An 18,338-nucleotide genomic window follows, 5' to 3' on the forward strand; every position below is an offset into this window, starting at 1 on the left:
TCTTCTCTGTATTAGTACTCTTAAAGTGTACCATAAAACAAAAATATTTTGGACAACTGATTTCATTAATATAGGCTTTTCCCATCTACCTGTTTAGCATCTTAACTGACCGTAAAAATCACTTCTGTATTCAACCACACTCCCATCAGAGAAGCAGCTCATTAACCAACATAGGCAGGCAAATATGGAAAAAAAAGTAAAGAAAGGGAAAATCTACACATACAAGTTAACAAAAGTAATGCCACACACAGACTGTCCTTCTGCCTCCACTAACTGCACAGGGCAGAGGCACCACATGAGAACATCCTCAAGATAAATTATAGGCTTCTGCTCCCCCTTTCTTTCCAGGTACTGTCTTCCCACCACACTGTATTTCGAAAAATATTGTTGTATCAAAAGGTAGAGCACTCCTTCCCACCGCATTACTATGAACTGTTGCTACAGTATAATACCAAAGGAGGAAACAAAAAAAAGGGGACTAAAATTCATGCCTACTTTCCACTCAACACCTACATCTACCTACCTTAAGTCACTCTCCCACTACTTCTGAATACTGTTCCTTTCACCCCCTACAAGACAGGAGAGCAAAGAAAAGGGATAGATATCTAAGAAAATACTGGGGCGTTGGGAACAGGCACAGTAGGTATTACAAGTAAGTATCTCTAAAACAGTCATAGCTTCAACTTTTCCAACTTTTCCATTCAGGCAGCTACTTCTAAATCAGCACAAATGAAAACACAACTAGCACTCTGTTAAAGAAAATATTAGGAACTGAACACTTACATCGCCAAAGAGCCTTTCAAAATTTCCTTCCTTACCCTTACACATAACACCAACTAGTAGGACTGAACAGAAACATTAAACAGAAGTGGCTTAGTTCCTTGAGCTGCACAATGCTCTGCCAAATCCTGCAACTACCAGTACATCATTAAATGCTTTTATGAATGCATTTCATCTTATTTTCACTCTTTCAGGTATGGACTTCCAAAAGTTTAACTGGGGGTGGGGAAGGAGCACCCAGAAAGATTATGAATCAGAACATCTTCAGTCACTTCTGGAAAGACAGTCTAGTAGTTCTGCTGGGTGTGTGAACCTCATTGAGCAATAACACTCGGCTCTTTGCAGTCTGCAACTGCGTCTGCACTGACTGACAAGTCAATAGCAAGAGTCTACTCCCTGTTCCAAACAATTCATACCCGTTCTCGGCCATTGTGTAACTGAAGTATGTATGTGCCAAATCCAGGCTCACAGAAGTTATGGCAGCATCAAGAACAAATTGCTTTATTATGAGTAAAGCAACAATGTTATTTAAATATTTGGTTTTATATAAGCCTAAACCAAACCAAATAATTTTCTCCTCTGTCAACAGCTTAAACTGTTGTCTTTCAGCCTGTGACACTACAGGACAGACTAGATCTGACATATCTTTACGGAAACTAACAGAAATGTAGTGTCAGCACCTTCTTCCTGCAAGGCAACACCAACACCACCTTCACACACTCCACAGGAAAAAGCTCCAAGGTACAGGAAAGAAATCTTACACTTCAGTGTCTCATTACAACACCCTGCCATGTTAACTCAAATGCAAATTCAGTCAAACTCTCAAGTCTGAAGTTGCAATGTTAAGCAAAACCAAATGTAAACTTACCTGACTTTGAGGAACTTCATGGTCTGCTCCCCAGAAGAGTGCCATACCAAGAGAAAAAATATGGACCTGTTATAAGACACACAACATTCATCAGCTAATTGAACAGGACTGGAAACACAAAGCAGAACTTTAAAGTAGAGCAACTAACTTAACATTATTTTTCCTAAATATATTACTGGTATTTAAGGTCAGTTGTCTTTCAAATTGTTCTTCTCCTTTGCCATGATGGTCAAAGAAGCAGATCCTACTGCTACAATGCATACTCTATCTAACCAGTGCCTCTGTCTTTTCTGTTTTATTTTAAGCTTCCATCCTACAATGAAGCCAGCAGCACATGTAATCCATACAATCAGCCTGGTGTGGGCTACAGACTGCATGGCTGTGTCCAAAGATCCTTAAAACTTTAGCCTGAAGACATGGCAGACCTTAGCAAACTCAAATAGTGGGCTACTACTTCAAGAGATCTGTAAGACTGGGACAAAGATAAAAAAAGGAATGAACGCAAGAATATTAATATATAAAGCAGTCATCTTAGTTATTGATATTTTAAGATACAAATGCATTAATAATTACACATATAATCAATGATTAATAACAACATTAATGATAATAATATATCCTTAATGTATTAAGCCCATCAGAACAGGGGATAAAAACTTTAAATACTGCAGAATTAAGAGCACAAACACATACAACCCCTGTAGATGCCTGTGAAAACAGAACAGTTAAGTGCAGGAAAGAAAAGCAGTTTTTCTGTACTGCGTAAGTAACATACACTCATGATGGCTTTTTCTATCAAGTTACTAGTAATATTTGTGCTACTTAAACCAACACGCTTATTAAATATTTGTGCAGGCAATGAACAACAATTACCGGGACAGCAATAAATTAAAAGAGATTCACTTAAGTCAGCTTCTTCACTAACCAAAAGCAAAACATCTTACTTAAGTCCTAGGTGTATATATATTGACATGGTCTGTCCAGACTCAGGTGCTTCATATACAGGTATTACAAACTTAGGCGTAAATTGAGTGTACAAAGGTAGTAGGGAGACTCAACAGAACTTAGGAAATGATAAAAATAATTTTCTTCTTCCCATACTGAATACGTATGAGTTGTTTAAAAAAAAGATCACACATCTAGAACTAGCTTAAGGTTGTACAAGAGAATTAATCTCTGTATTGAAAAGTCTTTTATCCTACTCAAGACAACAAGATGTATTCTTGAGGACTCAGAAAAACAATGATGCATAAATGCTTTTCTTTTTAGACCAGACTGTTTGAAAGACATACCTTTACTGCGCTGTGCCAGGAATTAAGCCCAAAACACAAGTATGATATGTTTTTAGATTTCTATTGTAAAACAGAAAAAGAGTCTTCTTTTTATGTATTTGGAAAAGCAAACACAGCTTTGTGGCAGGGTAAAGAAGTAATTATTAAATACACTTAGAAGCAGCAGGTTATTAAAATTCTTCTTATAAACTCAACACATCATACAAAATTGGAATTCAACATACTCTGAGAAGCACTCCAATCCTGAACTTGTGCTACTAAAACCGTGTGGGATGGTCTCTGTCTAGCACAGCCTATGAGTCAGGACAAGACAGAAAGCTTTCCATCAGTACAAAGTAGCAATATATCAGAGACTGTTGACACAAGGTTACTCACTCATAGGGTTCAGTCCAGCTAATGGACAAACACTCAAGACAGAGCAATGGGGTCAGCTAGTGCGCATTTAGGTCCAGACATGCAAGAAAAATATTCAGGTAAAGAAAAATACAGAACTTTGTTTTTCTTTGTGATAAAGATTGAGCAGAACCATGGAGAATTTCTTCGCAATCATGCACAAAAGGGAAAAAAAGAAGGCAAATTTTGTTGCCCGTGGCATGTTGCGGCAGGACTGCAGCAGTGCTATACAAGTGCAGATGAAACACAGCATTATGCTAGATGCAATTATTTAGCCAGCACTGAGTACCTAACAAGGGCTCACCCATCAGCCTCCTCTCCCAGAGAGGAAGCACAGTCCATCAAAGGAAAGTGTCTGTTGCACGCAAAAGACAGAAGTCATGGACAAGCATCAAGGGTGCTCAGTTAACACCATTGTCCCATTCAACCAGAAACATTCACCTTTCAAATACTGAGAAAGTTGTTCCCTATGTGGTTTATTATCCGTTACCTTTTCAATTGAAATTCTTCCTTCCATATCCAGACATACTACAGCTATACAGGAAAAGATGAATATACTCTCAGGGTAACGTATAAAAAAAACCCAACCCTTTTCAGAAAAAAACACACCCAAACAAAAATTTTATCCAAAAAAAGCCCTCCAAACTCTCCCACCACCCAAATATACAAGAACAGCAATTAAAAAGTCTTTTATCAAAATTGTTAATGCTAATCAGAGAAGCGGTCTTGGTCTTAAGTCTACTGGTGTTCAAGAAGCATTTGGACAATGCTCTTCGATATATGATTTAACTTTTGGGTTGCCCCTCTGTGGAGTCTGGAGTTGGACTCAATGATCCTCACAGGTACCTTCGAACTCAGGATATTCTATAATTCTATGGTTCTAAGCTTTAACTTAATGGAAGGTATATATAATACTGAGAAGTGTGCATCACCCTCAAAAATATTATTGTACAACCATGCAATCAGACCACTAAACTAAAACATGCTACCCTACTAATTATCTGAAAACAGCTTTCAAAATAAAGCATTTATTCAAAAATTCTAGTTCATTTTTGTACTGTGATACTTCTAATACTTTCTACAATATATAAATCAACATCAAATTAATTTTCCAAATTTATCTTTCATTATAATTTTGAATAGCTTGCTTCGTCATTTCCAAAAAGATTGCCGTTACCTTGGACTTATTTTGTATTCAAATTGACTGGGTGTCTCAGAATCAAAAATCTCAGAAAAAAAAGACTATCATTTTTCCTAATATTTATCCTTGAATACACTGTTAGTTTGTGTTAGTAAGTGAAGTCGTAACTCAAGAGATGAGTGCAACCCCATCACTGTCTGTTACAAGGCTTTAAGAAATTACATTCTTCTGCCTTCAGCAGCTTTCAGACATGGCCTGATTTCAGAAGAACAATCAAGAAGGAAAACACCATATATTTCCAGCAAACAGTGAACTACAGCAAGTTGTGTCAAAAAGAAAAAAAAAGAAAAGCTGAAATAATTAGAAGTTACCACAGTCAACATGTGCAAAGCAAGATCTAAGGAACATGAAGTCAATGTTTCAAGACAAATAACCACTGTATCATCCAACACACAGTTTAATACAAATGTAAAGGGAAACAGTCAAAAACAGAAGGATGTAAGATATGCAAGACATTTATCAGTCCTACAAACTTCAACTAATGAAGTCCTAACAGGGCAAAAGCCTTTGTACAAAGCTAGGTTTCAGGTAGCTTTCTCCTTCCATGTAAGTAAGCAAATAAACCCAAGATGACTGAAATGTTTGAAGCATTTCACACAAATGTACTATCATGTGTACTTCTCAAGCGGGGATTATAGACCAGATACTCTGGTCTTTTTTTTTTTTCCCTGATGCATTATCAAATAATATTTTTACATATCCTGGTATATACCATTGCCATCAGGAAAAAACTTCAAATTTTTGTACACAGTGGTACATTTCTAAGAATTCAGCTGGAGGGTCTCACATCAGCAAATGCAGGATGAGTAACTCACAGGTCCCCTCTTCAGATTATGGCTGTCCTTCTCCACACCCAGATATGACCACCACATTCAGAGAAGAGTGGTGCAGAGGGGAGCTATTTAACCACAAGGCTTTAAACTGAGAACAAGGATGGTAACAGCAAGTTTCCTTTCAATGTTTTTGTACCATCCCAGGTTATCAGAACAGTTAAATTTTCTCCCCCAGCACGTAAAGAACACATGCAGAAATCAAGTAGCGTTCAAACACAAAACCATGTTAATTCATCTCAAGGACAAAGCTTCCAACTAATGCTAAAGCTGAATACCACAAGCAAAAGGGTTTTATTTAGTTTACACATGACTGTATGAGTAATTTGCTTATGTAAAGCCAAACCTTGTCTATTTCCACATCCAATTGTTTCCCAATGAAAACAGCAACACAGTTGCTGCAGCCTACAGTCTCAATTTTATCATCACGTTCCAGCAAGCAAGGTGATGCTGATGATATGAAATAAATTCACACAGCCATAATATGAGAGGATTAATCAGCACTGCATAGGTGCTGAGTGCCAGTATTTGGTCATTGCCTATATGCTCTGTGCTGGAGTTCACAGGCCACAGCGGTCCCTTTAAGTATTTCCTTCCTAAAGATTAAGATAAAGGAACATCATAGCTTTTAATAGTAACAGTTCTCCATTTCAAAAAGAAAAAAGTAACATGCTGAATTCTGGCACAGAACAAAGAATGCTATCAGATCTGATGAAGGTCACAAACACATAATTTCAAAACTTTTCTGGCATTTTTGAAGGCCTGTTTTGTATATTAACTTCAGAGTTGGCACTAGAGGTAACGTCGCTGTCTTGAATAGTGTTGTTTCTCTAGAAAGATAATTCCAACAGTATGACTACAGAGTTTGGCAGCTGCATCCTACGTAACTGATCCCAAATTTTCACTGATGTCAGTGTTATTTTTACTTCTTTACTAAAACTGTCAACCAAGATTGCTACTTGCTTATAGTTTTGTCATAGATAAAATTATACACATATTTCATTATACCATTTTTTTTTTTACTATATTGCAAGGCAAGAAGGATGTCTACAAGGCTTTGCAAGTAACTGAGGAAACAAGTGATTTTTCAGTTAGGTATATGGTGGTAAAGTAAAGACCTAAAGAAAAAGACTATATACAAGGTTTAGAAGAAAAAAAGCTGGAAACAAAATATTCAAAGAAAAACATGTTTCAATAGTCCTTGAGCACACAACAGCAATTGATGCCAACACCAGTTTCCTCTGGAGTAAGAACATGTTGCTGTTCTTCCTGGAGGAAGACTGCCAAATGTAATAATTGTTCCCAGATTACAACATTGGCTGCAGCTAGCTTCCTTCTCTAAGGATTATTGATCCAGAGAAGCCAACGAGAATGAAATAGAGCTCAGCTTCCTCCTTACTCCCACCTCTAAATATCTTTGACTAGGCCAAGGGAACAGTTTTCTGGGGAAAACATTACCATTTGCAATATATTATTATTAAGAAAACATTTGAGAAGCTAGTCATTTTGACTGTGTGTATCAATGACCTGGAGGAGGTCACATATGCAAACCTTACCTATCAGTCTACTCTTGGGAAGTTAAAAAAGGAAGGTGGAAAGGAACAATTCTGCACACAACTAAGGAATACTTAAGTTAATTAAAACAAACTTTCTTTTGAGGTGAGTGTAGGAATATCCCATTTTCTGTAGCCCTGGACTACTTGAGTAATTCCTTGGCTTATCCCTCAGATGCATTTTGCAAAAAAAAAAAAAAAAAAAAAAAAAAAACCCAAAAAAAAAACCAACAAAAAAAAAATCAAAAAAACCCAAAATGTTAAAAATTTGAAACTGGTGATGTCACTGAAAGATTTCAGTGAAAGAAGGCAAAGCGTTCCTTACTACTAGTTCAATAGTCAGTTTTTCTGTGCAGCCACCGCCCAAGTATGGCTGTCAGTAGCGCACATACGACAGGGACCTGCACATAGCCACTTCTTCATAAGTGCATACAACCATAATCACTATGCCACTCTTCTGGACAGAAATCAAGCAGAAGGATCTCTCCCCCAAAGAAAATCAACTATTACACATACAAATCAAGAACCACAGGGAGACAAAAAGGACAGTTTAATGCTATTTTGTCCAGGGATCAACAGCAAACGAAACTGTCTGCCAAGGAAGAGGTACTGTACCTTTTCAACATCTGACAAAGACGATAGAGAATGGTCCTGCATAACCTCCGGTGCTGTGAATGCTCGCAGGTCTTGTTGGGAGACATTTTCATCAGTAAATGATACACTGCCAGATGGAAGCAACAGGAGAGACCATGGAGAAATGATGAATCCCAGGGCAGTAGGATCAGCTGTATTTCAAAGGAAAAAAAAAACACCAACGCTGAAATTTACACAATACCGATGCCCTTGCTTGACATGATTTTATTTGCTCAGACACATTCGGTATCAGACTACATATTAATGTAATATTATAATGTAATGTAATATTATTATAGATGCTTCCTTTTCCACCTGTGGTGCTTCAGGACCACCTCAATTTTAATCATACCAAGGAGTAACACCTGTCTTGTTTGACTGTTCTTATTCATACCAGCAAGCTCAGAAGAGCCTGTTAAAATACTCACAAGCTCTCCTGTCCTCAGCTAATCTTATTTATGCTACAGTTGACATATAAAATGATCACATTTTATAGTGGACGTGTCATTAAGGCTAAGAATGGAGTTAACTGCTATATTAATATAGTACTGCTGCAGCACCAAGAATCTGAAGAGAGAAGACGAAGTTACAGAGGAAATACTCCTTATTAGAGTAGCTGAAAGAACTGGACAAAACAGAAAAATTTTGGGACACAAGTCCTTTTTAGCCTAAAAAAAACAAAAAAGGTATTTCAAAAGTGAAAAAGAAAAGAATAACTCTAGGAGACAGTGGAAGTGGACAACAAGTAAACCTGAAAGCATAGTAAGGTCACCCATTCAAACCCTGTCAATTCCTGAAAACAGCAAAACAAGTACTGAAACTGGAGAACCAAAAGTGACAAAGAAAACTTCCTACATCATGGAGTATGTAATTTGCCAGCTAGGTTTTTGATATCTGGTAATACTGCTGTCAGATTTTTGGCCACAGACCTACTGAAAAAAAAAAAAAAAAAAGCGGGGGGAGGGCACAGCAGGGGGAACAGAAACAGGCCACACACATGGAGGAAGTCTTATACCCCAAAATCTACCTTGACAGTAAAACCTCAATCCCTTTAAGGCAGAAAAAGGGGAGACCATTTCCTTGAGCCGAAGTACTTTTCCTACACCCCAAACAGTAAATCACCTCAGTTTCACTAAAGGAGGTATAAGCTTTTATTTAAGTAAAAGTTAACAGTTATTTTGAATAGGCAAAGAGGCAGTTGCTCTGTTTTATGCTGCATGTTCTATCAAAGATCTGATGAAACATGCATTTGAAGCATAAGTCTTTCTTTTCCCTCTATATATTAAGTAACAACAGCAGAATAATAATTGCATCCTTCAGCTCCACCCCTAACAATTTCCACTCTCCAATCAGCTCAGAATGTTCCTACAGTGCTGGTTCCTAGCCCATTCAATTATCTTGTAATCTAGAATATTTCTAATCTCCTAGGAAATGTATTAAATTACTGCTTGCAGGCACCACATGTAAAAAGATCTACCAAGTAGGTCCTTCAATTTCTTCAACTCTCCTTCCTCCTAAAGAAGCTAAGAAAACGCTTTCAGGCTTTCTACATTCTGTGATACTGAAGCAAAACTGTATTAATGACTTGGTAGCACAATTACCTAGAAAAACATTTGCAACTTTCAGATGCTGAAGCTCAGAAAGTTTCCCCTCCTACCAATATGTGCAAGAGATATCATTCAGTGGGAGAAACCAATAATTCATTATTCAGTCTAAGGCTAACATATACCTTTTTCTGAACATACCTTAAATCGCTATGCAGAACTTTGCTTTAAAAAAGGAAAAGAAACCGTTAAGGACAACATTCTAGAAATTGAAAGATCCCACAGTTTACTTCAAGCAGTTATTTCAAGTTGTTTAATGACCTTAGAACCAAAGGAGTTTATTTTTATAGTTTTTCTAATGGATTCAAAAATGCCAATAAGTTTTGCTGAAAGCCAGTATGACAAGCTTAGGATTCACAGTGCAGAACTGGTTTCCCCCTGCTCTGCTTTTTATGACAAACAAGAGAGTCTCAAGTCTTCTTGCCTCAGAGGAGCATATTTCATTGCTCCAGCTTTCTCCCCTGGATCCAGCAGAAGTAATTGATGGATAGTATCTCTGATTATGTAGGCTACAAGAATTTAAGCTCTCACACAGAACTGCTGAGGTCCCCATGGAAACCAGAGGTCTGTCACATACAAGATAAAGAATGCCCCAACCTCTCCAAAACCCGTTAAAAAATCCCAAATACAAACGCATACACAACGATATTTCTTTTATACATAGAAGAAAATATCTCAGAGAATTTTTACTATCCTATTTTAGTAAGTAAAATCACAAGGGACAAAGCAATATATTACTTCAACCTACCAATATCAATATAAGCTGAACTAAAAATACATGGCTCAAACTAACAACCTGTACAAGTCTCTTTCTGTTTCTAGACCTCCTGCAGTGGGACTTCTCTTCAAATCATTCCAAATACCGAATTCAGCAAGGTGTTATAAAAAAAATAAAGCCCAAACAACCACCAAAGAGTTCAAGTAGTTCAGCAAAAGTAATAATATTGTAGAAATTTTGTCAAGAGAAAAAATTCTAGATTTCATGCAGACATTAATAACCAGTCCTTACAGTGCAGTACACATTCTCCCTCTTCCCCACAGCAATCTAATCAACCCCTAGCTACAAAAATATTTAAGCCTGGAATCGCTCTCATTAATGGTCTCAACAAAATATCTGCTTGATACAGTAGTAAAGATAATCAATCATGTCCAAGAACATGGTTTCCCCACAGTGTGTAGGAAGTCACTTGGTATGAAGCAAATGACACCATCTCTACAGATTCTCTTAGCATGGCCAACTTCAAAATCTGAGTTTAGAAATAACTCATATTGTGGAAAAAGTCATCAAATATGTACATTTAAAAATAAGATGAGCTGAAGCAAACTCCCCTAGCAAGAACTTTAAACACCATGTATGGCGAAAGTAGTGGAAATTTACTTCAATCAAATAAATTAAAATTTTAATTAAGAATGAAAATAACATTATCTGTTCTTCCCAAGTCCAAGAGATTACATTTTGCACTATACCTCTAACCCCACTTCCTCTGAAACAAAACGGGTAACTGCTGTTCACTGTTGTGGCAGTAAGTTCAGATGTTAAACAAAAGAAATGTAAACATAAGAACAAACATTGCATAGCTAAGCATTTTTAGAAAGATGACTTTAGTTGGCCATCAACTTCCAAAACAATCTTGCAGCTAACGCCTGGATTTTTTACGAGTTCTGTGTGCATAAGCCACTGATATATTAAAAAAAAAAAAGGCATTTTAAAATATTAGAAGATTTCTGCTTAAATGCCCCGAAACTCAGGAACCTTAAGCAATGTGAATAATTTATCCTTAACTTCATATTTTGTATGACAAAAACTTCAAATATATATGAACTCTTCATATCCTGCAACATACTATAGAAACAAGAGAGTTAACAGATGAAAACACAGTTTAGTTTTAAGAACAGTAAAAAAACCCAATACAATTAGCCTGAAGTCTCCCCAGTACTAATTTAAACAAACTTTGGAGCATGCACTTGTCCTCTACACATGCAGAGGCTGAATTTACTGATCCACATAAAATACTTCCAACCATACTCAACGATCTTCTTGATCTGAAGCAACATACAACAAATGTGATTAACTGTAAATTTAGAAATAGGACTGATTTTGCCAGGCTCATTTTGTTGACATTTTTTTGGCTTCCTCTTTTAGTAGTTTTTAACTAATATAGCAGATCATACTGCCTACTTCATAACTTTGGGTATCTAATCTACCATTACAAAGAACAACAATAAAATAACTCATTCTCCATTTCCTTCCTTAAGGCATGCATCACAAACCAGAACAGCTGTCTCAAAGTTCCTACTATGCAGATTTAAGCTAAGAAAAATACTTATAAGCAACTCCACTCTTACCCTTTCATGTGTTTGCACCATGAGAAAAAAAAAAGTTACAAAGATGCAATACATCAAATAGCCAAGGACCCCAGGAACACAACAGAAACTAGTTTTTAGTTGTAATATCCATGTCATCTTTTGTTTAGGCTTTCAGAAGAATTTATAAGAGCAGCAAGGAAAACATACTCCCCGAAATACAGTGGAAAATGACAAAAAAAAAAGAAAAAAAGATTTAAGTGCCTCTTTCTAAAAGCACTGGTATTCAGAACATGGCTCCTGATTGATTTTCCAGTAGGCTTCCAAGTGCACTAGAGGTACCAGCCTTCTGAGTTAACTGCAGAACTATGCAACTTGGTAACAAAACACTTGTGAGAGCACAGTTTATCAAGTAGTGCCAAGACATAGATAAATAGTGTGGTCTTACTTAAAATGAGAAAGTGAACTGGTTTTAAACGCACTAAGAACTGAAATAGCCTTCAGCTACGTGGCATGTGCCTAACAAACGAGATACTTCTAAAAAAGCCCTTTACATGGTTTAACAGGATACAAGTAGCCAAAGACAAAACCCCCCCACGACGTAAGAGACAGTAAGTTCAGGCAGAAATTTAAAATGGATGATTTTACAATATTGATGGCAGAGGATTTTGAATTCCCAAACTACACACAATTCAAGCCCCTTCAGTTTTGTTTTTTCCTACTTCTCTCTTAGACCACAGCCATTGGCAGAAATGGTGGGAAGAGATGTACATTTCAGCTCTTTCAGGACACAACCTTAAAAAAAAAAAAAGCACATACACAAAGTTTTCAATACTTGTCTCATTTTTTGCTTTGCTTTGCTCTTAGCCCTCACTAAGACATATAAGATTTCTCCTAGTGCAAAGGAACCTGAAGATTTTTATGCTTAGGCCAGGCTAGAGGCAGGCAGACCACTGATGCATCTCCAGGCAGACCAGGATTATGCCAGCACAAGGGATCACTAACGCTGTTAAGTCCTATACTCCTTTGAGCTGTTGCAGCATGTCCCTGCATGCCTGGTGTGCAGGGGAAGAAGCATTGCAGCGCTTCTGCTCCTATCCCTTGGGCACAAAGGATGGCAGTGAGCAGCACTGCTCTAATCTGATACTGAACCATTTGGAAACCAGCAGCACAGGGAGGAACACTGAGAGGCTAACCGAAATTAACTCTTTCCTGAGAATACTGGACCAAGACACAGGGTGAACACTTAGCTTCTGAGATCACCCATGTTGTTCCAGAAATGCTCTTCTGTCAGCATAACAGCACACTACACTGTATTGTTACCTTGACCACATCCAGCAGAGAGTTCTGGAAAAAGCACAAGTAGTGACTCAGCCTCACTGGGCAGGGGGTAGGGGTGTGGGGTGATAACCCCCCCATAATCATCCCTAAAACCCACAAAAGCCTCATCTCTTTCCTTCTCAGCAACTAAAAGATCAAATGTTATGGAATGGTGTGTCTGTGTGTTTAGAAAATCATTCCTTAACAGTTGTTGGTAAAAGGAAAAAACAACCATCTAACACCTGCCAGCAAGCAGTGGCTGGAAAATGAGGATTTCCCTCATCCCGCAGCCCCCTTTGCATTTTCCCTCTTTTGTGTAAAGAAAAACAAGCCATCTTCCCCTCCACCCCAACTAGGTCTATGACTACTTGGGACCCACCACTAGTTCCCATCAACACATTTCACACTTCACCTTCCTTTTTTTCTTTATACTTACACCCAAGCTAAGCAAATGCAATAGTATTACTGTTAACAAGATTTTCGGGTCCTCCCCAAAAGATAATTGTCCTTCACATTCACTTTCAGATGATACCACTTCTCTACACAAATAATTGCCTGTATACAAAGTTGCAAGACAGTAAATTTGTGAAGTGTCTCTTTCTTTGCTCAGCCTGCCTTCCTATTATCAGACTTGCCCCCTCCCCTTCTCTTCCACCTACCTCTAAACAGATCTGGAAACATAAGATCCAGCTATTTCTGAATTTGCAATACATTCTTTAACATAGGAGTAGCTCAAGTGCGTATGAAGTGTTTCCCACTTTCATCCAGTCAAACCTACCAAATTAGAGGGACATCTGGTTTGCAGTTAGCAGCAGAGAGCACAGCATGCTCCTTACACTTATACACTCACATCTGAGATACCTCACTTAAAAGACCTGTTCCTTTGACCTCATGGAGTACTGAGTACAAGATTCAGCATGTCTGAAACAGCCGATACACCCTCTCAACAACAAAATAGTTATTGCAGATAATTAAACAGATCTAAGAGAAGGGCAGGTCTGGTATCGGCCTTTTCAAATCTCCAGATTAATCTCAACATCACTAGTACAACTGATGTCAGATCTGCCACTGAGTTCTAGATTGTCCTTCTCCCTCCATTTAACAGCTTATAATATGCTGACACGACAGCTACCAGAGCTGAACTTCTTAATCAGTGAGTGATTAGCTGCTGGGCATTTCAATCTAATCTTTCACTACTTATAATGATTTAAATAAATTTGTAAAGTATTTTTAAAAGAGTTCAACACTTGTTAGAATTGTAAATACAAACAGACATAAAAATAAGCACACTTTTGTATCAGTCACTGAATGCCATGATGATTATGTGATTAACCATGTAAAACATGGATTTTCATCCTGTGCTGCTTTGTTCAGCGCTTTGATGGATAAGACGACAGACTCACTAGAAGACATGCAGAATTTCTATGAATCCAGAAGTTATCAAACCTGTAATAGAAGCTTATTTGGGGCATTTTTTTCTAATTTCCTGAAACTAGTTTAAGTAACTAACTGAAGAATGCTCTCTCAGTTGATGGAGTAATAGCAAGGATTCTCAACTTCAAACAGACTACCAAAACTCTACTGGGATTACATAAATAAATAAATGGATGGTTACTTTGGCTGGTAATTTCTTTAAGTGTATGTGGTTGCCGGGCTGGCAGAGGGAAGCCGCCAACAGATGGCAACTTAAGAGTTCATGATTTCCAAGGCCTTTTTATCCCCCTCATTTCAAAACAGGTGGACCACAGGCTGTTGAACAATATTTTTTTTTTTTAAAGAAACTTAATATAGAAAGCACTCAAAGCTTCACATTCAGGGACTCCAGAGCCATACAAGGAGGAAAACAAGAGCATCTCTGAGACTGGCCAAAGCTGAGCATGCTGTGAACTTCTAGAAGCTAAAAGCTTGCCTCGTTGCCCACTGCCCAGGAGCAATTGGTCAGTTCTGAAAAATTTTGAAAACTCACCCTCTGCCATAGAATAGCTTTCCCATGTTGTACGCTGGGTCTGAAATCTGACCAAGGAAAACAGGATTTCTCTAGGATCCCATTTGCTACAAGTCCTCCACAAATAAAGAGGAAAATTGAGTCAGACAAGCAGGAACCTCTGCATTCTCTGTTCTTGCATCTCTGCAGTGCATCTTTACAAGCCAGCACAGAAAGTGATACTCAAGATAGCCAAAAAAGGTTTCCAGATTGTTTCCTTAGTGAAGGCAAATCTTCATTAAAGACTGTCTGGTTATCCTAATCTTGCTGGGAGGAATCAGATTGCCTTCGTCAATCTTAGCTACATAGTAAAGCTCTTTCATTTGGGTGTCTCTTGAAGTGCATTTTACCACAAGGCTATATCCCAGGTTAATTAATAGCACGCAACTGAAAATAGTCTGCTGAAGTAGCAGAAAAACAACTCAATAAAACAGCTTCATCTCCAAGAAGAGACAGATTCTTCTGGCACTGATTTTATCTGAATTTGTGTTTTGGTCTTCACTGATAGGAAGTAAGACCAGAAGCTTCTGCCACCTTAGCCAGTCTTGGCTGGCAAACATTCCCCTATCTTAAAGCATATACCAGAAGTCCTGGGGCAGATTACCATTTTGTGCTCTCATTTCTCCATAATTGTCCCTCTGAGGGAGGGCAGACTGTCTTCTCATTCAATGCCTGCATGCAACCAGCCTTCATAGTAATTACAATAAACTCTTTCCTGCACTACTCTAAGGCCAAGAAAGGGGGAGCTCTTGTTTTCAGTGGAGATTTTACTTTTGAAAATAACTTAGACCTAGGATAATGTCTTAAGTGTATTCACTACTCTATACTTATGCTACTATGATCTTTCAGGTGCATTTCAAGATGGAGTTCAACGTGTACGCTTCACGGGAATCAACAAGAGTAAGCCTTTAAACATTAAAGATATCTCTTCAGTCAAGGTGTCAACTTGGTCTCAACAGCCTGCCCTCTTAGAAAAATCATTCCTCCGATTCTCTCCGAGAGAGAACAAAGAGAGAAAGAGCCAAGAAAGAAGATACCAGCTTTCCCATTTGCGCAATATGAGCGGCACAGGGACAGGACAGTGGGTCGAATTGCAACAATAAACTCAGCATTCTTAATAGGGAATGCTTCTTTTACCACACGAGCTGTAAGCTCACTGGTAAAGGGGAAACTGGAAATTCGTACCAGATATCAAAGCTTGTCATGATTTGCCCACCAAAAAATATTTCACAGAAGTTGATAAAATTTCCTGTTTATAATACTAAGTCAAGCTGAATCAGAATTCAAATGCTGTATGGCAGTCTCTGCCCACATCTGCCTTCTTTAGAGTCTTCATGAAGTATCCAACAGAGACCACTTTCAGAGGTTGTACAGTATATGAGACAGACCTAGTATCTGACTTGACAGATTGTCCAAACTAAAACTTAAAAAAACGCATCAAACTTCTTAGAATTTCATCACAATTCAACATTTAAGCCAAACACATGCAAAAAATACGGTAATAATGAAGGTGTGCTCTTTGCATAGTAATGTGACAAAACAATGGTTGTTTTCAAAGTGGGAGCTTTTGATTCTTCCTGAATAAAACTGAATTTACATATGCATGTTTAGATATAAGGAGATTAAAACCATAAATTTGCCAAAATACTAAGATGAATCATGTGAACATATACTGAGGCCAGGTTAAAGATGTCACCAAAGTTCAATATTTGAGTTAAGATATAAAAAGCAAAAAGCAAAGGGGGGGTGGCGTGGTGTGAGTGTGGCTTAAGGATTTGCAGATTTTAAAGAAAGGAAAACATCAGGAAGAGGAAGGGTTCCATACTTAGTGCTAGAACTAGCAGCATTGCAGACGCTCAACTTAGAGCCTGCTAAGTTGGGGAGTGGGGGGTAGGGCAGGGGGAAGAGATACTTAACTTCTGCTCCTTTAAAGTACCACAAAACAAGCCACACACTCCTCAGTAGCTATGTATGTCTTGCTAATTTCATTCTGGGGAATGATACCCAGCCCTCTGGCCAGCTTCTCAGTGTCTCACCTTCACCTCACTTGAGGCTAAATCTTTTCAGAGCAGACTGGTCATGACTACACTGTACATATTTCTATGTCCCTTTCATGACCAAAGTACTTCAATGGCATTTGTTGGTTTTTTTTTTTCCTGTTTTTCTATCTAATTTCAGTGAGTTTAAAATAATACAAAAACTCTGTGGTAGCTTCCTACCAAAGTCAAGTTGCCACCACATGAAACAATGTGCCATGAGTCCTGACAGAACATGAAGTGATGGGCTGAAAACATCCTTTGGTCTGAGTTACAGCTAGGCACTTTACACGAAGTTATTTGGGTTCAGAGCCAAGGAAGAACAAGGGAGTTTACTTCTATGACACGTAAACATACCAAAGACACTTCCAGTTCCATATAGAGTAGTCTTTAAAAATATTTACCTTTTCTGAATAGTTCTTGAAGGCTTTCTGCACTTTGATTCAAAATAGCCCATATTTCCTCTTCCTGCAGCGGCCCTCCCCGAACCTCCAGAGCCTCTGCCAGTGACACATGCATGTTACCTGAGAAATGAAACAGATTTAAGAATAGGTAAGTTATTTTCTCCTTGCATGTAGTACTCAAGTAGTAATAACCCATGTTCAACTCCCAGTCACAGAAATTCTCTAACATTAATGGAACCCATCACACAGAAATATTACAGAACATTCATCATAAAGGACTTTGAGCACCTGCTCAAATGAAGAAGAAAAAATTGGTTTAAGACAACAATGATCCATATTAATGTTGTACGCTACTAAATCAATAAACTCAAAAGCTGGTATTAGTCCACATGCCATGGGCAAGAGTCTGTCCTGTTTTAAAAAAAACAAAACATGACAGAATTATTAGTAGTTACAAGTTTCTTAATGTAAATCAGCTATTAACATTATTTTCACAGGTTTCAGTTTGTGAAGCTGCTGTTAGGAAAGGATGCTCTTCTTCCAATATGTTTTCACAAGGTTATTTATGTTATCTCATGACCAAATAGTAAGAAGCACTACCTGAAAGCATGCAAGCAAGCTAGCGGTCGAATTGATAGCTAACCTCTTTTGTTTAGTTTCTTCATACATTTATGAAAACAAACTAAAACCGTTAGCAGTGCTCTATGTATTGCATGCCCAGAAAATAAAGACTTCCTTCCCCAGCTAAAAGAGCTCAGGCTTAAAAATTTTTTCAGAGTTAAACCATTTTAACCATACCACAATTTGATATTCAGTTGTCCAAAATAAAAAACATTTTGAAAACTGAAGAATGCATCCCTAAATACTCTGGCAAAGTCAAACCTCCATTTCAGTAAGCTCAGGAACAAACAAATCATGCTAATTACTTCAGATTTCTATGGATGCTAAACGTTCTCAGTTTGAGCATTCATGCCAATTGATATTTCTGATTGAGATGCAGCTGCTTCTCTCCAAAGCCCAAAGTATAAAATCTTGAGGCAGTGAAATGCACTAAGAGCCTAAGGTATATCAATCATCAGTGATGAGTTCATCAGGTATCAAAGGCTCCAAAGCTGCTGCTGGAAATGGAAAAGACA

At 37.9% G+C, this 18,338-nt stretch overlaps 1 protein-coding gene across 5 annotated transcripts in view; it reads right to left on the reverse strand.

The window, feature by feature from the left end:
- Positions 1-18,338, reverse strand: part of PTPN13 (protein tyrosine phosphatase non-receptor type 13) — a 126,159-nt gene that overhangs the window by 82,861 nt on the left and 24,960 nt on the right. For all 5 annotated transcript variants that reach the window (XM_080407969.1, XM_080407968.1, XM_080407967.1 and 2 more), the window contains 3 exons: positions 17,203-17,322; positions 7,533-7,702; positions 1,649-1,714 (listed from right to left, as the gene is read on the reverse strand). In XM_080407969.1, the coding sequence (XP_080264095.1) occupies positions 1,649-1,714; positions 7,533-7,702; positions 17,203-17,317 (351 nt within the window). In that variant the 5' untranslated portion in view covers positions 17,318-17,322. The remainder of the gene's footprint in view (positions 1-1,648; positions 1,715-7,532; positions 7,703-17,202; positions 17,323-18,338) is intronic.

The sequence above is a fragment of the Falco punctatus genome (genome assembly GCF_963210335.1).
Source record: "Falco punctatus genome assembly, chromosome: 1".
NCBI classification, from domain to species: Eukaryota; Metazoa; Chordata; class Aves; order Falconiformes; family Falconidae; genus Falco; species Falco punctatus.